The 21,214-nt window shown below is 39.2% G+C and overlaps 1 protein-coding gene across 1 annotated transcript in view; it reads right to left on the bottom strand.

Moving 5' to 3' along the window:
- Positions 1-21,214, bottom strand: part of T265_11143 (hypothetical protein) — a gene marked incomplete at both ends in the record, with an annotated part of 70,521 nt that overhangs the window by 29,135 nt on the left and 20,172 nt on the right. The window contains 8 exons of the mRNA XM_009177724.1: positions 982-1,005; positions 1,494-1,617; positions 3,823-3,994; positions 5,397-5,639; positions 8,329-8,455; positions 12,931-13,275; positions 15,785-15,893; positions 19,116-19,319. Of these exons, the coding sequence (XP_009175988.1) occupies positions 982-1,005; positions 1,494-1,617; positions 3,823-3,994; positions 5,397-5,639; positions 8,329-8,455; positions 12,931-13,275; positions 15,785-15,893; positions 19,116-19,319 (1,348 nt within the window). The remainder of the gene's footprint in view (positions 1-981; positions 1,006-1,493; positions 1,618-3,822; positions 3,995-5,396; positions 5,640-8,328; positions 8,456-12,930; positions 13,276-15,784; positions 15,894-19,115; positions 19,320-21,214) is intronic.

Below are 21,214 nucleotides of genomic sequence, written 5' to 3'. Positions count from 1 at the left end.
CACATGTCACCAAGGGACTTGAGAGGTTAAATTGTAAACACTATTGTTTGTGCTTCTTCACATACCTCAATTCATACAAATAATTCGGATTTACCAATCGGACTGGCATATGCGTGCATCATCAGCCAAATACATGTATATTCGGAGATGTCCACCAAGTTAACTGCTTACGTCCCTTAAAACAATAAGTCACAAAACCTCCGTCTTATATTTGTGGTACCGTTTTTTAACGCAAGAAGCGATCCTACAGCGACTATCGATTGTTCAAAGGGTGGTCAAAAATTCCAAGTCGGGTACCATCAATCAATGTAAAAAAAGACACGTATAATGAGGACAAAGAGAGAGATTCACTCAAATATAGGCCTCGCAGAATACCGAACTTGCTAGTACAGCATATGCTGTATGGTGAGTTAATAGAATTAAGTTACCATACATGGAAAATCGGCCTAAATCACATCAAGTTCGGCAGCCAACCTGATTGAACAGTGATTGATTGTTGCCTTGTATAGCGCACAATGCTAGACGCGATTTGCAAATCTGAAGCTCCATCCTATGGATCAAAAAGTCAATGAAGAGCTTCTACAAGACTGGTTTCTAATGGAATATCTTTTCCCCATTTTGACTGGGATGTGGGGGTAGTTAGGAATAAAGACATTGTCAAACAATGTTGTTGAGGTTCGTTTATAAACCAGCTTGGTTCGTGTTAACACTTTTTATGGAAAGAAAATTTCTTCGGCGTTTTGCATTCTAAAAATAACAGAGATCATAAACAATATACCTCATATCACTTTTGTTTCCTTTTATCCACAAAACAAAACGGCAACACTGTTTTGCAGCTACTTAAGGGAGTCGTTTGCAGCACGTGCTCCTCCCAAATAGACTGTCTTGCGTGCGAGCAAATGATTTTGCTGCTGAATGTGACGAGAGTTAGGTTATTGAGCAAAAACAACTATTTTTACAAAAACAAAAACCCACACTCACCTTGAATGCGAAAGCCAGACACAGCTGAAACACACGCACAAAATGCAAAGAACATGATCAGTTTTGGGTACGAAAGGGTTTAGTTAGGTTATGTAATCTACGTGAAATATCGGAAAAAAGCTATGCAAGCTGCATCAGGCCGCCAAATTCAGTTTATTTTGGATGGTATAACTCGCTAGTTTTTACTATTTGAGCCTTTCGGATTTTGGCCACAGTACGAGTTTTGAGTGCTATTTGACTAGGTTTCTTGGTCTTGGGAAAAATGATCAATTTTTAAATAAAAGACGACCTTTAAAATGAAACCGCCTGAGTAGAATGGCAAGCTAGGTAGTAAGTGGACCATCCGCTGGAAAATGTCAGCAGAAGACAGAATGTCCACTGTTCTGTTTGGCTCTTGTGGTGCATTGAGTGATTTACTTATTTAATAATCTGCATTATCATATTCCATGGGTCGGCATCTTTCATTAAATAAATCTAACAACACCTCACATTAAGTAATTTCTATAACTTACCCTCGATTGTTGCATATTCGGAAATCCTCTCGTAGTTCAAAACAGCAGCGTTTCGAAGACAGGTTTTAATTGTATTTCTGACTAGATCAGCGGAGGCAGGCTCTCCAGTTTCCTTGGTGAGCACCTAGACGTTAAATAATCGCACGGAAGAGAAGTATCTTTTTCATTCGAACACACTCGTTTTAATACCTTTGTGAACATAAAAGTAATGCGTTATTTTTCTCAAAACAGTTTAGTCGTAAAATGCAGTTTTTACGTATTGTATTGAACACCGTTACTTTAAAATCTGATCACCAGCTGAAAAAATTTCGACAAATAAATCTGGTCATTTCTTTTGTGAAACGTATAACGTTTTCAATGTGAAGTCAGAGCAACGGATTGTTAGTTGAAGCTTTATACGAATGTCAACATTTTTTCCTGTTTGATTGTGTTGCGGATAATGTTCCGGGTTTTCCCGTCTATGCCATATGTATATGAAGTTTCCGTGTTCTTTGATAAATTCTTGACCCTACCGACACAGATCATTGAGTAGATACTGGTCTTAGCTCTTTTTACATTACTATTAAATTGCCCTGATGTGTGCTGAGCTGGCTAATTCCGTCCAACACATGGGTCTTCACAACTTCGCTCGTGCAGCTGGCCACCATGAGTGAGCTGAGTCTAAAGCCGCATGAGTCAAATAAATTAAAATTTCGTATTTAGACATTTCTCTAGTCACATTTAAAAGACCCAGACCCACCTATAAAGCTAAGCGCCTCACTGGAAAACATAAGAGAGTTTGCATTTTCAGGTTTACATGAGCTTTTTTATGCAACTACCAGAAGATGTTTATCCGTGCGTGACTACCACGTGAAAGGAACAGCCTTTAATTTAGTGAGGTTTTTCAATGCATTACTTCCAAACAGGCACATATCTGTAATCTGCTCTCGTGCAAATCAATCAAGGGCGGCATACAGAATAGTAAATATAGTGGAGTGAGTATACTATCAAATGAAAACGCCAGCCAAAGCGGTAAGATATATTTGCTCATATTCATAAAATTCTTCCTCCAATGCTGTTCAAAAAAGCAAACACAGAGCAATCAGTGTAATTTTCTCACATGTGCTTTTTCTTCCAAGGCGATACATATTTTGACAACTTTTAGTGAGAATAATCCAAACGGCTTATTTGCTTGTAATCTCACGCCGAAGAAATAAAAATTTCGATGACATTCTATTGACCCCAGTAGGCGGAGAGGTTTGATCTGTACGGCCGCAAGACTTTTACTATTGAATTTTGGGTCACGTTTATTTTGTAACCAACATGTACACTTATAAATATACATACAGACCTGAGCCAAAAAGGCATGGAAACGATTACTTTCTTTCATGCTGTTCTAACTTTCATACCAAAAGTTGAAGATTTTAACAACTCACTGTGTCAATCGTAACACTGTAATTGTCACAAGGTATATACCCTGTTTCAGCCAGATTAAATACATACATAGGTGCTTCTTGTTCATTTTGTTCACGTAGAATTTAGAAACAAGACCTTATAGTTAAGCCGGAAAAATCCACAAAGGGCAATAAATTAGATGGGACCATGCAAAAATTCATCAGTTTTCAGCTTTTACCACAGGTATGCTTCTGATTTAAAGATGGTGCAATCACAAATTTTTCAAAATAACAGGTGTGTAGGTTGATAGTAAAAGCTAGCCTAAGATGACTTGTCTCAGTATTTAAGAGCAGCGTATTTTGTTACCAGGAACTTTACTTGTTTAGCCTTGACGTCCATCGCCATTTGTGAATCGCCAACCGCTTGATACTATCATTTTTTCTCCAAACAAATCAGTCAAACAATACCGGGACAGTATGTTTCAAATTTGCATGAGCAGTTTCCGGAAACGGTAAACTTTCAGAGAATTCTTGCGTCTTATCTCCATAGAAAACTCAGGAAAAATGTACTAACCTACAATGCGCAAAATATGTGAAATAAAGATACTTGCAGATACCTGCAATACCCTTTCAGTGTCTTGCTGCCATACATTCTGGGAGGAAGCAGAACCTCGAAGAAGCTACGAGGTCACCCATCCTATGCAGGAGCAGTCAAGGTTCAGGGGTTGGGTTCGAACCACGGACTTTTTGGTCAGTAAGTTTACGCTTTGTTCAGTGGGCTATTTCGAGCTGGGAAATTGCCTACCTGTCTATATTAGAACTGCATCTACGTTGGATTTCAGTTGGTTTCAGTTAATATCGCAAGACTTTTGTCGGTAAGCCCCATCTCATGTCAGAATCAAACTTTAGGGCCGCTCAGTAGGAAATGATATAAAAATGAGGCTGATTGAACGTACCCTTTCAAGCAAACTGATTGTTTTTTCGAGCGCACCCTCTGGTCGTCCAAACGGAAAACAGTATCGGAATTCAGTGATTTGTTTTTCTAACAGAGTTGTTAAACGTTGCTTAATGTACTGGAATTGTTCACGTTCTACTGCCAGGACAGTGTGAACGGCTTGCGCGTGCTGCCTATAACGAAATCGAAAAGGTAGGAAGAAAATATTATTGGTTCGAGCATAACATCCTGGCTTACCAAGTCTGACGTTGTTACAACATGAATAATACTGTGGCGAAGCTAAGTACGAAACAGCATTTTTCTACATCATTATGATGAACAGTCAAATCCACATGTGGTGACTTAACTTCAAATGTACTGAGCATCGTCGTTCGACCTATGGAAACATCGTCATTTTCGCCTCAGGAGTCTATGCGTGGGCTGAATTTTTTATGGCAACAGAGTTCTCTCAGTTGATCAGCTGTAATCAGTTTACAATACACGTCGACAAATTGATGATGTTCATGGTAAAGATGACGATGACGGTAGCGTTAAGGATGGTGTCAGTGTTGGTGATGATGTGATTTTTGTGGGCGTAGTCTGTTGCGAATATACTGTGGGCATTACGCTTGACCCAAAAAGATCCAAACACCTCAAAAATAAATAACTTGCTCGGAAATGAAATCATTTCATAAAAACGCTAAACGTTCTCTTTGAATTGCTTCTCCGTAGGGTTATACAATACAATACCAAGTTGTTCATGGTTTGCAGTTAGAAGGTGCGTGGTAATATAACTTTGTGAATGCCAAACGGCATCTGATGAGGCATTTGCAGGTAAATTACTCGCTCAAATTCCAGTCAACCGTTTTTTGTTCATGGTTTGCAGTTAGAAGGTGCGTGGTAATATAATTTTGTGAATGCCAAATGGCATCTGATGAGGCATTTGCAGATAAATTACTCGCTCAAATTCCAGTCAATCGTTTGTGATGATGTTCATGGTAAAGATGACGATGACGGTAGCGTTAAGGATGGTGTCAGTGTTGGTGATGATGTGATTTTTGTGGGCGTAGTCTGTTGCGAATATACTGTGGGCATTACGCTTGACCCAAAAAGATCCAAACACCTCAAAAATAAATAACTTGCTCGGAAATGAAATCATTTCATAAAAACGCTAAACGTTCTCTTTGAATTGGTTCTCCGTAGGGTTATACAATACAATACCAAGTTGTTCATGGTTTGAGAAGGTGCGGTGCGTGGTAATATAATTTTGTGAATGCCAAATGGCATCTGATGAGGCATTTGCAGATAAATTACTCGCTCAAATTCCAGTCAATCGTTTGCGGATTCAAATCACCCCACAGTTTTGTGAGTTGCGCACCGCTGCTAATTCACACTTGTGGTGGCACTATTTTACAGTCTCTTGTGGTATTCAGTATGTTGAATTTTGTGTTATCTTCATCGAAGGATCCAGTGCACTTCCTTTACAATCGAAATCATCGGTCGTTAATACTGACCCTTTTCATACGCAACACCTCATATGTTCGTAAACACTGGATAAGGAGCCACAAACAAACAAACAAAATTTCAACAACTTACGTCTTCCCGGTTACGTGATTGGCACAAAGGGAATAGCTCAGATGGAACAAATCCGGATCAATTTGTACTCCATGCTCTGCTTTGTCAAGGAGGTTTTTCAGGAAGGCCAAATGACGTTGGCATTCGCGAATCCCGTAACGTGCGCAATACTCTTCGAGTAACATTTTTTGACCGGGGCTGGGCCACCCAAGCGAAACAAACGAGTCCTTTCGGAAATTGCCAGAATAAAAAATACCGGGATAACTTATTCAAGGTTATTTAGGACGGGGTTGTGCAAAAACACCAGCCTTCTATCCATCCACTCATTCATCTACATGAGAATAACATGTGCTCTACAGAGCGACAGAGAAAGCTCTGCGCGATGATTCGACAATTCTTTCTGTCAATCCACGCAAAGCACGCTTGTTAATTTACTACACCTCCTATTGAGGCGCAGTCTAAATGGAACTGAAGAGGACTAAGGAACCATCCCTTTTAACTACATGCTCATCAGTTTCCTTGCCCCGACTACACAAATTTTCGTGTTCTCACCTGCTCCTATTTCATGATCGCTGAGAGACCGCCGCGTTAGTAATGCGTAAAAACACGGACGCTAGCTTAACTACACGTAGTGTGAGGAACACGGTAAATAACAGGTGTCACGCATAAAATCCAAACTGTAGCGCATGCAATAGCGTGTGAGTGATGTCACGGTGTTTGTTATTTTTTTAGTTAGCAGGAAAGTCTTCATAGTTATCACTGAAATACATTCCGTCCGATATCATTGGGACAGGAAACGTCGTCGATAGAATTGTATGCACTGAGTACCACAAGCGAAATTTTTATTTGCAGTGGCTGGAAGACATATACAAACCAGGATAGCGAAGAACCCTACACGAAGGGTTAGAAACATGTAGGAGGCTGTACGCAAGGTCATTCTTGGAGCACAACTGATTTTGTCATTTTGATTTTCATGAAGGAGCAAGATCCTATCATTAAATCCCGGTTAACTGGTGCATGTCGTGTCGAACTATTGGTTTTGATTGTTGCTTGAAGGCAGACGTACGTAATAATTTAGTTCGTTGTAAAATGTATTCACTATATAATGAAGCTGGGTGAGCAATTCTGTTGTGGACAGATGATGAAGGCACATAGGTTTATGGAGACATCCGAAGCTGCTTTATCGTTTTGCAAATCATGAAAGAGAACAAGCTAATGCCCAAGCAACCTCTTTGACAACAAGAAAGTAGTTTGCAGCTCCGATTTCGCTGTGCTTGCCTGATGAGAACCGTTGTGTACAAGAACATGGGTGAAACTGAACTCACGGCTTGACAATTACCAAGTCTTGCGCGATGATCAACAATTGTTATGTTCCTCAATGGTCATGTGTGTTTGAAACGTTTGACTAAACCAAAACTCAAATGAAACTGACTGTTTTCTCAGACAAGAGTGTGATGCCGTTAACCAGACGCTCACGTGCTTCACGCCCACGTGACCAGTGCCAATCACAACGAACGCTCTCACATTGGTCAGCTCCCAGCGATCTGAACATGAATTTACTCCAAACGCCAAAACCTCTTTCATGATAATTTGAGTAATGGTATTTTTAATGAAATTTATGGATCTATCCACCAAAACAACCGTTTCTAGCATCATGTAAGATGTCACTGTTTAGAGATTTTACACAAATAGTTACGGCAGGTGATAGAAGATCAGGCTGAAAATGGGAAGAGCGGAGACTACGACGTTCCTGATATTCTGACAATTACAAAAAATGCACCCAAGTTTCAGTACTCTTGATTTTCTCTGAAAATTAATTCATTTCTCAACAAAAAGTATAGGCATCCGGTTTGGTCTGTGTTCCAGCCAAACGTCGTTCATATGGTGTTCGATCTGTCCACGGGTTTGTTCCCAATAACCAAATCTATGTATGACAGCGGCTGTTTATTCCGCTTATTGATACAATGGTTTTCAAACTGGCAGCAGCTTTTTATTGTGATAATTTTACTAAACGGTATTTGGTCAGTCATCCCACTTAATATTTTACAGAATGTCCATAATAACTGGTCCTCCAGCCCACCATATGATCTGATCAGATCGTAGAACTGTAGATCAAGCTGCATCATAAAGAAGGATCTGGCCGATTCCTATAAAATGCATCCACAATTTTGTCGCATGTAAGATTAGAAAGAATCACTAATCTTATAGTGATGTCGTTGGATAAACAAGGAATACAAAACTGTTAAATGTCCATGAACATCAAATAGGAATTATTGCACGGCTTTGAGCCTGTATGCCACAAAACCTGACAGTGGCATGTCGTCAAGCCCCCACAGATGCTTGTAGTTTTTGGCCGGAAAAATATTTTATTCATTTCACACAAGAAGAACTAACGGCTCCCCATAACTGCAACATTTTCGAAGTAATTAAGGTCAAATTTTGGGAACTCAGGTTGCTTTAAAGCACCCGAAGTAAACGAGCTAGGGAAATAGCAAAGCTTTTGGGATGAGTGGTGAATATTACTATCACGTTTTCAGAGACCATTTATCAGTGTCCCTTCTGAAGGCACACCAAAGTAATGACGGAACAGCACCTTCCTCTTAACTCAAGAACTTGGCCATACCATTTGCTCAACAAATCAACCTTTCTAAAGCAGATTCTAGTCAGATCCATTTCGCAAACGTGACTAAACTTATCCTAGGAATTACCACCGATTATGCTAATGATGCCGTGCCTATGTACATAATTGATTATATTACCTCATTATCTAGACAATATAAATGTTCTAAACAGTCACCTCATCTTGTTTTCCTTGTATTAGATGTGTTACGGTTCCTCCTAAATAACACCAGTTTCCTAATATGTTAACAAGGCCTTTTGAGAACAATCTTGTATAAGACGCATGAAACACTTCATGAATAACCACGCGAGCATAAAATTAACTTTAATTAACCCACTCACTTGAAGTCGTTGGTTCAGGCTCTGCGCTTGTAGTTCGCAAAAAAAGTCGAAATGGTCAACACTGTAAACAGGTGTGGTTGCCAGTTCCTCAATTCCACTATGGCGTGAACCCTCAAATTCTAAAACAAGAGGAAATAAGTTCGTTTGAAATAAACCAATGAAGTTTTAGAGTCAAAAGCAACATAGTGCTGACAACTGTGGACGTTTATTATTTTCCAAGCGAGTTAGGTATAAATAAACTTTTCCTTGTACTGTCCCATTTCTCAATTTTTTTCAAAGCATGAACAAGCTTAAAATTTGTCAATGTACTGATATGCAAAATGAGTAGGAAATAACTATCAGTAAATGGTAAAAGGTGTAATTCTGTTGTATTCACGGATGCTCACGAGGAATGCACAGTAGTCCAAATGACCCTAAGAAAACTATCTAGTTTGCCAGCTTTCTGTAAAAATCCCTAATGTGAACTGGTCAATAATTTGAGTGAAACATAGTCCTGTTAATAATAAACGTATCATGCAAGTTAATCCATAATAGGTAGTTTGTTCTCTTAGGTATCTTCATTTGGACCCTAAAAAAGATTGATGTTTGCGAAGGACATAATGTTGTAGATAGTATTTTACGATTTTTGTTCTCGGCAGCTTATTATCCGTATTCCAAAGGCTCTCTCTGTAAACTATGAGATTCTCAATCCTCATAGTATAGAAGTAAAAAACTCGGATATTAGGCTCACATCTGAATGCAGATTTTCACTTGATTATTCCTATTTTATTCACTACTGGCTATATTGTTCCGAACTTATGTGCTTCATTTCATGACAATCTACATGAGGCACAACGTATGCCATGTATGCCATACTTCTGGGTTACGTCAGTGCACCGCTAATATGAAAACAGAAACGTACATGTTTTCAATCAACTGGAAAATGTTGGGACCGATTGGGAAGTCATCGTTTCAGAAAGGTTTGGTAAACAGATGTCGATTCAGATATTAAAAATCAGTCCTTTCTACTTCGATATTAATTTTACTTTTTTTTGTGGACAATTTCTCGTTTGCTTTGGTGTCAGAACAAGCCAAACTTCGTCTATACGAAACTGATCAAGTAGTCGTTTGCTACATCTTCTCAAAGCACTTCCAGCGAACATTGTACATTACACAGAAGCTCTTTATTATGTAGTTATAACTGCTGGCTAAAACATTTTATTATCGTTTAGGAACTCAAAAAATAATTGCTTATTCGATCTGAAAGGAATTGTCCACTGAACTGCAAACTGGCAACCTTTAAAAAAGCGGTCCTACCATTTTTGAGAAAACACCAAGGGATTACTTCACTTGGTGGCTTGTGTCTGTGTAAATCGACGTAAGTAGTAGGTAATCTGTTTTTGTTGATTTGTCGGAACATATATACATCTTAGCCGTATCCATTTTAGCGCTGTTTAAGCAATCGTCTACCCGTTCAATTGTCTTTTGGACTCTGACTGACTACGCTTTAGTCGAAGCAGCTGGAAAACTAAATACCAGCCCAAACAATTCGATTTGTCTGTGTGTAGTTTTATCCTGAGTTCTGTTTCATTCTTTACCGCTGAAAAAATTTTCAAATGCCCTTGAAAAACGCAACTCTTTTGAAGGTTGTTCATTCAGTCCCCATGAATTCATGTTCTCCCTCTCAAGGGGAGGTTCCATAGACTGTTATGATAATAGCGTCGTTTTTTTGCTTGCTGTTGCCAGTGGACCAAGTCATTTTGCGAGTTTTTAGTACAAAGGAGTAATCGCATCTGGAAAATTTATTAAAAACCCTACAATAAAACGTTTGGGCATTTATGAGATTGGTCAAAGCAAGAATCCCAGTATGCAGAAACAACAGCATCTCAGTTGTTGTCACACTGCTTTTATTCTAAACAATAATTTTAAGAAACCCAACGACCAAACCTATCCGCATATGCTGTTCTAACAGAGCAGACGTTTGCCTAGCCCAGCAACTGGTAAGGATTAGTTCTTTTTAGGCTTTGGGAAGGCTATTCGCCCGTTTGAATAATCGGTCACCTCGAAAACCGCTAGCAAACACAAAATCACCTATTTTGGTCTTTCTTGTCAAGCGCGATGACTTTTACGTCCTATTATTAAGGATTTGGTGGATTAATTCGGTTGTCACAGGCAGGCTAGATAAATTGCCTCCAAAAATTTGTAACTGGCAGGATTCCTATAAATCACTGTCCTGATAATAAATCTAGATTGATTGAGCCGAAAAAGTAATGAGTTTTTTAACGGAATAAAAGTGTGCGCTAAATATGCACAAACAAAAATTGGGTAGAACTGTTTGCGATAAGTGAATTGTATTTAACTGAGCGCAAATGTTTCCATTTTACGCGAACCATTCAAGAAAATTATCAAATTTTCTTTCACTGTTGATTTCCATTTCACAAATAGTAGTTTTGAATTCTGAATGTGTCCTTTTGCATCGGCTAGTGTGGGACACGATATGACTGTAATCCTTGACTCAAGTCTGAGACAGCTCAAAACTCGGGGTAGCAGAAGGATGTCCCTCACAGCTCGTTTCATAAAGCTTTTTAGTTAGATGATTTCATGCTCCGTTTACTAATTGATATCCTTACGCATAGCACTAGGTTGAACAACTCCACTTGGGGTACAAAAACTAGGATCTACTGTGATTTACAACTTATCGATGAAAGTCAAATGACATGTGGTGCGCACGTTACGTTTACGCTAACCGTCCAGTACTTCAGATATTCAAGCATATCCTTCTAAGTCAGTTTTGACCTCTGAGAAGAAATTGATTTGTGACTCCATATGCTTTGATCACAACTCAAGATTAGATTTCGCAACTAAAATGAGGCTGACACTATAATAGTAAAATATCACAAACAAAATAGATCTCATTTATTTATGGTCGTCCTTCTTATGAGTCCGTTTAACATCGAAAATAATTAGAGAGTTGAACAAACCGATCCCTTCAATCTTCTGATTTGTGATATATTTAGCATAACTACTGCACATGATGGTCAAAAGGTCTAAAATACACTCATTTTCCAAATAATTTAGTTTCAACTATGAAGTATACTGAATCCCAGGTCGATTTCTTGTTTACGACGTACTTTAACTGAATGTGCTGCACAAAGTGGAGCCATGTATCAGTTAGTACGGCATTCGAGATATCACATTAAATTTACTTCCTGGAATATATTTATAATAAAGTTTCGGGGAACTGTTTAAAGGCCCATGATCGGTTTCGCATTTGATTTGGGTTCATTCAGAGCACGAGTTTGACTGTGCATACCTGATGACCTCGAAAATGTGCGAAACTGCTCGATCAATGAAGAAGAGCATTTGATAATACTGTTTCCTTAAACATGTTAACTGCTTCGCTAATTATTCTGTGCGACCTAACCAAATATTTTCGATGACTGGCCTCATCGCGTTGAAAACGTTTTTTTGAAAAATCAGAACACCTAATGCTGCGGACGTTCTTCTAATAAGTGTGACGTTTCCAACAGTGTAATACCCAATAGGACTAGGTGAGTCTAACGAAGTATACGTTGGATTGCTTCACTGGTTCTCGATAGGCGACACAAAAATCCAGGCAGTGAGCTGTCTAAAAGGCATTCTTTTCAGTTGGGTTCACCCGTTTTGTAGACGCACTTTTGGTGTAGCTGAATTTGTGTTGGTCCTGATAACGAAACTTCCCACAGAGTTATGAATTGCAACTTCAGAAACTGACAAATTTTGTGGTCAGCGGAACAACAGTTTTGAGTGTCACATTGTTTGTCCCCTGTGAGTTTTGCAAAGCTGTTAGTATTTTAATCAGCTGAGTGCAGAATATGTCTCACAAATGTTTTGAGCAGATTTCGTTGGGAGCGTTCAATTTACTATTTAGTTTTTGTGCGAGCTTGGCGCACCTATAACAAACGGTTGAAAGTATTCCAAGTTACTAACCACAGTTTACAACTACGCCAAATCTACTTGTTGTACTTTACCATCAATAAGAATGTCTTATCCAATACGTGTTATCAGCCTATGTTGCACCATTAATTTCGAAAATTGCAGAGATTTTTATAAAATGTTCGTAATTTTTTAAAATTCCTTTTGTCTCGAGATTTGACTCGTTGTACTATTGCCTAAGGTCGTCCACTCTTTGGCGTCTCGTTCATCCAAAGGTACTTTCAGGCCTTCCAGTACATTACGAGAGCAAACATGGCGGTATACTTTTCAAGCTTTAAGGGGTGCGAAAATTCTGACAGTGAACACAAGAACAAAAATGAGAAACGCAACGCGAAGTTGTGCCGCGGAGGACTAATACTTCGCGAAGTGACTAGCGGCAAATAGATGAATTCAAGTGTAGGTTTTCACTACACACCGGAATCCTACCATATTTATATTGCTTTTGTGGTTTTGGTGGACAATCCATTAGAATTCACATTTGTGGACATAATATCTGAAAGTACCTTGTACAAATTCAGAAAATTCCTTGTTTAACTGTAATGCAATTGCAAACTTAAATCATATAGTTTAAGCAAAAGCAGTTCACGTCAATTTCGATATAGCTGGAAATAAATATTTAACTATTTCACTCTGCACTTACCACGAACAGGGGTCCTAGTAGACAAGCTGCTGGCGGGGTGACCTGGCATAGATGGCTTGTGCGTTTGACCCGTCGCTCTATAGATAGCTTGTACCCAACTTTGTCGATCGACCTCAGTGGATGTAGCGACAATGACAGAATCACCCTCTCTGACTAACTTAAAGAAGAAGGAAGCAACTCCGTCTGCTTCCGGCCGAGACATGCTCGATGAATCTTCATTGTGCTGTTGACTACTAGGTCGAACGATACTGCTTAATAAGCGAAGTTTCGAAAGGGAGTTCAGTGAGGAGGAAGACACATTGTGATCTGGTTTGGTCCGTGAAGCCGAATTGGCAAGCGTCAACTCTGGACAAAGACAGGTATGGTTACGGAAATCGATAAATAGAAGGGACACCATGAACTATTGTTAGTGTGATAAATATGGTCGGGCTGAGCTGATCGTGCATATATAGAGAGCTTTGAAAGGGAGAAACGGTGATACGCATTCAAAACCTGAGCTGTTTTGACCTTAAAATGCGCGGCACAATCTGTATGTGCACGAACTCGTATCTAATTTTGATAGTTTGGGTGAGATTATTGATTGTTGATCCCGTTGCAGCTGGCTTGTTCTGCGAACTTCGAAACTCACTCACAAGCGTTGCGTTCCACTGCGAGGCTACACTGTTGGTGAGATGTTTTGTTGGTGCCATTTTTAACTCTGGTTTCAGAAAACTGTAAAATGGAGGTACTAAGCGAACCACTCAGATCCAAAAAAATCCAAAAACAGTGCAACAAAAGTACCCAAAGCACCAAACAAATCAAACAAAACATTCCTTACAAGCACGTTGCGGAAGCGAACTAGGTATTTGTAGATTTGGCGATGCTGGTTTGGGTTCGCCGTACCTGGCGATTTGCTCGCAGACGTTTCGTCACCAGCGGTGGGGGGCAAGACCAGGGAGTATTTATATGCTTACCTCGATATAGTTTACAAAACAGTAGCTGATATCAACCGACGTGACTAGCTGACTGATGGAACAGTTCAGCGTTCAAGGTTTTGCCTCTTTGTTTCTGTTCGACTGGCTTGCTGAACAATTTTTTCCGGAAAATTTTATCTCAGCTCCAACCGGTCCATTTACAAGCGTTGTAGCCTGCCTTTCTCCGATCTCATTAATCATTCCGGGAACTTTTATCTTAAGAATTTTCGTCGCACGTTTTGAGTGTTTCATTTGCACACTGTGCTGCGTTTAACTGTAACATTCTTTTGGAGCATAGCTGTCACACCGATGGAAGGAAACACAAGAACTGTGGTACTGGCAGATTACCCTATTCGAGACAGGAGCGGTCGAGTTGCAGAGGTCTGATTCGAACCACGCACCTCGTGGTTGAGCCTTGGTTTGCTTGAATAAGGTTAGTTAGTAGATCCTCTTCCACCATCCAATTAAAATCCACTGATCTTCATGTTTATTCGGTTAATCAAGTATTTTTGAGTTCATCTCGTTCTTTCGATACAGTAGATGGAGAACAATGTATACCCGTGTTTTTTCCACATCTCCCACCTCGTTGAAGCTGACTTGGCCCCTCAAACTATAAAAGAAACCAGCGCAGCAGTCTGTAGAGCTAACAGGAGAGCTTGAAACTAGCTTTGTTCACTACAAGCGATTCTATCTTCAGTGCGGAGGGGTACGTTGAAAAGGTAAGACCAACTCTGCTCACAAAATCTGACCTTAAAAAAATCGCCAAGGATCTTCAACCCCGAAAGATATTATTTGTCTGTGTGTATGAAAAACATAAAAGTTAGAGGCACGGGGTAGCATATGTGCATTATGCAGCGTTCCCGCACTACTGGTCAAACAGTAGTTCGCAACAGATTTGTTTGTTAGGTAACTCCTAATAGGGTACGCTTCAAAGAAGCTAGAAGTGACTTGAACTGTGTCAGTGTAAACGTAACTGAAGCGTCTTGCACATTGCGCCGTCTAAATATTTAATTTTGCCTTGAATTTCATTTACTACCTGTGAGAAGGCTGGAAATTTGTTAGAAAACTTTCGGTCGAATTTACAGACTCAAAAAGGCCAGCTTTTAGCTTTTGAAAAGAGCGGTAAGCTTATATGCGACATGTGCACGAATGAGACCATACCAGCGTGAAAACAACTGTTTAAACCGTATCAGTGCCACTTCTAGTACACAATTTGCGATGATTCGCTGACCTCCATTCAGCGAGCTCTGCAAAGAAGCAGTATATTATATCAAGCCGCACCTGAACATCCTACTAATCAGCCGCATGTAGACCAGAGTTGTGGGACGTCTGCTTAAAAGGGTGATAAACCAGCAATTCTTTGGTTTCTTTATAAAATATAATCCATATTTTTCGCGGTACTGGTTCACACTTTAGGTTATTACATCGGAAAGCTTGTTAACCGGTGATCAAACTGTGCTCAGCTTCGCATACAAATAAATCAGCACAACAAAATCCCATCCTGTGGTTCCAGGCCTAACAAAGTTTACACAGGCGCTCTATCACGTTAAGCTGGCGCATACAAAGAGGTACTTTTATTCAAATAAATAATATCGGTCAGTGCATTTATTGAATTTGTCGAAGTGTTTGATTTTTGTTATCAGTTCACGAATTACAGTTGTGTGATTTCAACAAGAAGCAGTGGCATACTAAAGTAGAACCTGTAGACTATATCCTAACAGGCTTCATAAATTTCTCAACACACAGTTTGCCCTATATTTGAAAATGCACGTAGAAGCAAAATATTCATTCACTGATATGTTCCCACTTTATAAATACGACTGAGTTAGACAGTTTCAAGAAAATTTAGCGTTAAAGATCAATATAATTTTGCTACAGAGTGTTACTTCCGAACTGCTTACCAGGACGGCTTTCACAGTAGTCAACAGTGAAACCATCAAGGGCCATGAATTCTGTAGGATGAGACTTTTGTTCCCCATAGGCCGCAAGAACAAATGTGTATTGAGAAACCTGTCACCAAACCAAAGGCATAAGACTTAGTCAGTTTTGCAAACAACAAATTTATTAATAAAAACAGTAAAAAATGGAACTGATTTATTAGTTTACTATGGCTTCTCATACTTAAGCCCACTGAAGTCCCGCAAAGCGACAGAATAAAATTTAACTTGCTGAATACAGTATCTGTTAGTCCAGTTAAACATTAAAATATGCATTTGTCTGGTGAGTTTGGAAAGCCCCACTTACATTCTGGGACCTCTTGCGTTCAAAACAGCATAGATTTCATCTCGTAAAACTCAATTTTGCACTCGATTTGATAGCAGTACCCAATTATCTTATCTCTATTATTTCACTAATTCAGTTGCTGTCCAAACAGTTGGTTGCATAAAAATCTGAGAACTGGTTACCTTTACATTTATTAATTATCACCTGTGCTATCATTTTTCTGAAATCAAAGAAGAGCTGATAAACACGACGTAGAAGTAAAAACTTCACAAACGTGCTTAACCACCATTCTCATGGTTAAAACACGAAGGATTTGGGCTTTCAGATAGCCTTGTGAGATGCCACAAGGAGTTAGTCCCAACGGAAGAAGGGATCTTGGCTAGTATGTATTGCGGGATGATATCTCAAGAATAAAATAAAAATTAACTAAGAACGCGCTTAAACAACTAATTTTTAAATAAGATAGTTCATATTAGTTCACCTTTTTTGATACCATGTGAGTTACTGCAAATAATACTGGATTTATGTGCACGTTTCTTAAGGTACATAATTTTATACCCTTAGGTTAAATTTTCTGATTCGTGTGAAGGACTACCTCCTTCTGGCTACAATTGAACGCTCAATAAAACTTATTGTCGACTAGTTATGGTTGTACACAAGTATAATCTCTAACTTAGGCCTCAGAATATTTTAGTCTGTTAACGTGTACCATTTTCTCATGATTTCCATATGGCTATCAGCGCTTGTTCCATTTGAAACCCATCGATGTACCACTGTTTTGTATCACACAACTCATTGTTTTCGGGGCATAAGTCTCTTTGTGATAAGCTGATTCATTAACACTCTTATTTTTGACCTTCAATTTTCACCACTGCGATACAGCTTTCGCAATAAGTTTCACATCTGTGTTGGTTTTACATCTTTGGTCTTTTCCAAATAAAAAACAATTTTGGTAAACGCAACCCGTTTTCGTAGATAGAACCCGGATATTATTTTCAAAGTGATTTCACTTATGAGTTCACTTGTACGGGGTTTTTGCCAGTGTTTTGCTAAAATGCATGCAGAAGATTAGGGAAAGGGTGGATGTAAACATTTTGAGGTAGTCTGCACATTTCAGTGTAGACTGGGACCACAGATTCCACTTACGCTTAAGGGCTCATTGAAGTTGACACAAATTCCCATAACTTTTGTCAGCAAACTGTAGTATACAAAGGTATTACAAACCCTAACATATATACTATACTATTAGGCTGCAACAAAGTTATAGCGTGAAATACAACTCCGCAATTTTTTATTGATTATTTTTGGCAAGCGACTTACTTCCCTATTTACTCCTGAGTGTTTCTTTTATTTGTGAATATAAAGGTAAAAAATAGAGTCCGTTACTAGCTCATCTACTTCAGAAGGCCAAGAATCATGATACGGCAGTTTCATTTTCATGCAGTTTGCACATCGCCAGCCTCCAGGGCAACTCACCCCGCAACCTCCCGCGTAATAACTTATCAGAAACGCAAGGCTAATCATTAATATGATTACCGCGCAATCATACAGGATATTGCGCCACTCACTAGAGATTTTGATCACCAATAGTCTTCCATTCAAGTCATATTGTGCAATATATTCACTCAAAAATATTTTCTTTGCCCGTTGCATCACATTACAAGGTAACTCGGATATACTGCTAGGAGAAACGTAAAAGAGCGTCTCATTTTTATATGGGTGTTTAAAATACCCTGTTAAAATGAAATAACATATGGACAACGTAAAAGATTCCGTATAGTAGTGATAACGTCATAAAGTTTTCATTGAGATCGTTAGCGCAGAACCATTATGACTTCATAAGTCTCTATTTTCCTCCAGATAAAACACTGGATTCGCCCACCCTCAGGTTAAGAGAAATTCTACATTACTAGGAGGGACCATCGAATAAACAAACTTTCAAGTGCAGAGAAGAGTAAAAAGGCCATAGTCCCGTCCACATCACGTTTGGATCATCTGATAACTTTTCAATGGGCCAAAATGCTATGAAAAATGGTGGTTCAAAAATGTGGTTCAAAAGTTCTCATGAACATTTAAAGGGAATGCCTATTTGGGTCACGCTAGACCATATAGCTGCGGCAAAAACTGGGAATCAGAACATGATCCAGAGTAGTTTCTCGCTGCCTCCCTCTTAAAAACGTCCTACCGGTTTAATAGAAATGATTCATTTGTTGCGCATTTTTATAAACCATACCACATTGTTTTGTCCAAGCTACCAGAACAGCATATTCGCTCACGGAATCTCACGCGGGACTGGCTGCTGTTTCTCAGACATCTAGTATGCGTTATTTACAATATTTGCCTCCCAGCGGAAAAATTAAAACCACTTGAAGCCCCAATAAGGAGCAACGTACAGTCTTAATTGTTTCATTCTTATTAGGGATTACAAGATATGGTAAGCAGGAAAAAACTTCGTTTTCTCAACCGTCAAAACATGTATCTACCCTAACGGTATTACCGGATTTGCGCGGTAAAGTTGACATGGATTTGTTGATTGACAGCAAGATACAACAATTTATTCGGGAGGTGCATGAAAGGTCCCTTTTTGTATTGCATTTTTTCACGTCCAGCAACTTTGTTTTACTTGTACTTTTTGCGTAGAATCGCTACCATAATTAGGCCTTTCCCAGTGCAGCTAAATAGAGGTCGTAATAGTGAGCAAATAAATGTCTTTGAAACATTCGGTCGTTTTAACGGCTAATTTTGATTTTTGATTGGATAACTGATTAATACTGAACAGAGAGGGTGGCCTAAAAATTATCTTTGACATCGCAGGCCACAAGGATACACACGCAAAATAAATATCCAGTGTGTTACGTAAGGTCGAAAATTTACAACTAAGAGTGATCTTTGCCGACGCAGCTATCCACCCATACGGCCTCGAATAAAACCCTTTCAGCAACCCGCTTCAGATTATAGGTTTTATAAAAGGTATCAAAATGTGAAAATTCAACAGACGATATTATTCACCTGTATTAGACAAATATATCTTCGCTTCCACTTCTTGAACGTTGTCCTACCCTGTATCCAGCAGTGGTTCGCATACTTGCAGTTGGTTGGCCTTCGCATTGTTACAGAGATTTGTAATTCGAGTATATCATGACAGTGTTTTGTCGGCAGAAGTCGAAACCAAGTGGGAACACGTGGACTGGTCCAACAAGGGTAGAGGACTATCTGAAATTTAGGGAAAAACAATGTTTATTTATTTATGGATACTGGTTTTAGCTGGGACGCTTGAGCGTTTTATGTCATATGTAGCCTACTCCAAGATAAAGCAACCCCAACCTGTTATTTTGTTTTCAAAACTGCAAGATAAGCGGATAAATGTACAGTGTTCTTGAAAATAACATCTGCTTTGAACAAGCACTCTTTATCTCCATAATCAGCGTTTGGTCTATGTTTTCCGTTAAGTGAAAAGCTGAATACTTTTCATTCAAGGCAACAATTTTTTTATTATTGTATACCACCATCTCCTGTCCAATACATTAATTATTTTGTCTATGTAGCTGCAAATACTACCCCTGATATTTTCGGGCAAATATGAATGTATCCAAGTTCTCAGAGGTGCTAACTATCCTCAATGGGTAATCTGAATAACGTTGTTCAGTGAGCAAAAAAGCTCGGATATGATCGTGTGAAATGAAACTTTATTATTTTTAAACAAGCGCATGAATGCATACCAGGTTGAGTTTCCTTCTAAGTGATCTACTTGAAACACCAATTTACTAACAGATGATGGTGACGTACAAACCGAGGTAAATCTTTACATCTTCTGAACATACAGTGATAGTTGATATTTTAGTATTTTTCACACGTTCCCGTATATCTCCTACACACAAGGGCAACGACCGATTTATCGGGCGGTAAGGTCGCACTGTTACGCTATATGCATTGCTCACTATATATATATATATGTAATGGCGATGCTGATACCAGTGGTGTTTAGATTTAGCGGAACCGTCTTAGCTTGCCCGTCATCGTAGAGAAGTCCTGACAAACGTCAGCTAGCTGATTTTTAAGCGTGATGTATCGGTTTTCTCTTATTTACTGGTGCAGCAGCATTCCGTAGTTTTAAGCTCATGTCAAACAAGGCAAACAACTTATTCCAATAATCCAATGTTTCAAGAAGGGACTAAACCTTCGAAGTTCAATATCTTTCAAGAATCCATTGGTTCTGAGCATGCTTTTCGAACAATCATACTATTTTTCAATGTAATAGCACGTGTGTACTGACGATTGTGGGAGAAAGTGGCATTGTTTTCACCCAAAGTAGCAAACTTGAACAGAGACATCTTTTAATCTCCTAGACGTTCAAAGGATTGATAGCACAGTGCCAATATGACGCAGCGGGAACATTTGGTTGGGACAAACCACCGTAGTTTGTGAATATTGACAGAACTGAGGGACAAATTCCGACAATTAAAATAGCTAGTGATTGGAAGTAAAAGATACCCACTCCACGAAGTTGACCGAAACATCCGCAGCCGGCTATTACCTCGGCTTTGTTGTTGTGACATTTCTCACTGTAATCGGTCACGTTATTTGGAAGAATGCTGAAGTAAGCTGCGGCCTGATAACCTTATGTTATAATATTTTGTCGTGAAAAAATTTTAACCCAAACTGCCTCTCATTCTTCCAAGAGCAGGTGGTACCTTTTTTGATGGGGTAACACAAGCTCTAATTTTTGTTAATGGCCAAGATCATGCGCTGACTTCCAATTCAGTATCATCTTATGCTCGCAGAATGCTGGTTGATCAAGATAAGCTCAACCGTCCTCATGATTTATAACTCCATGGGCAAGGACGACGGGCAAAACTGTCGATCCTTTATTTCTACAAACTGCTCATTTGAATAACTGATGGAATCGGCCCAAACGGTGCCCAGACCTCTCCTGCTGCGGCAGCTTTCCTCGTGGGACGTTTCGTGGGACGGAATATATGTCATTCAAACGGCCTTCCTCGGCCATCATGCGCTCTTATCGCTGGAGTAAAGGTTGTACTGGTAAGAGCGGCTGATTACGACAACGCCGTGTTCATATAATCAGTATAGGTAATTGTTCGAAATAGCTT

The sequence above is a fragment of the Opisthorchis viverrini genome (genome assembly GCF_000715545.1).
Source record: "Opisthorchis viverrini unplaced genomic scaffold opera_v5_453, whole genome shotgun sequence".
Lineage (NCBI taxonomy): Eukaryota > Metazoa > Platyhelminthes > Trematoda > Opisthorchiida > Opisthorchiidae > Opisthorchis > Opisthorchis viverrini.
Note: the sequence above shows the minus strand (reverse complement) of the source record. Positions and strands in the feature narration are given on the sequence as shown.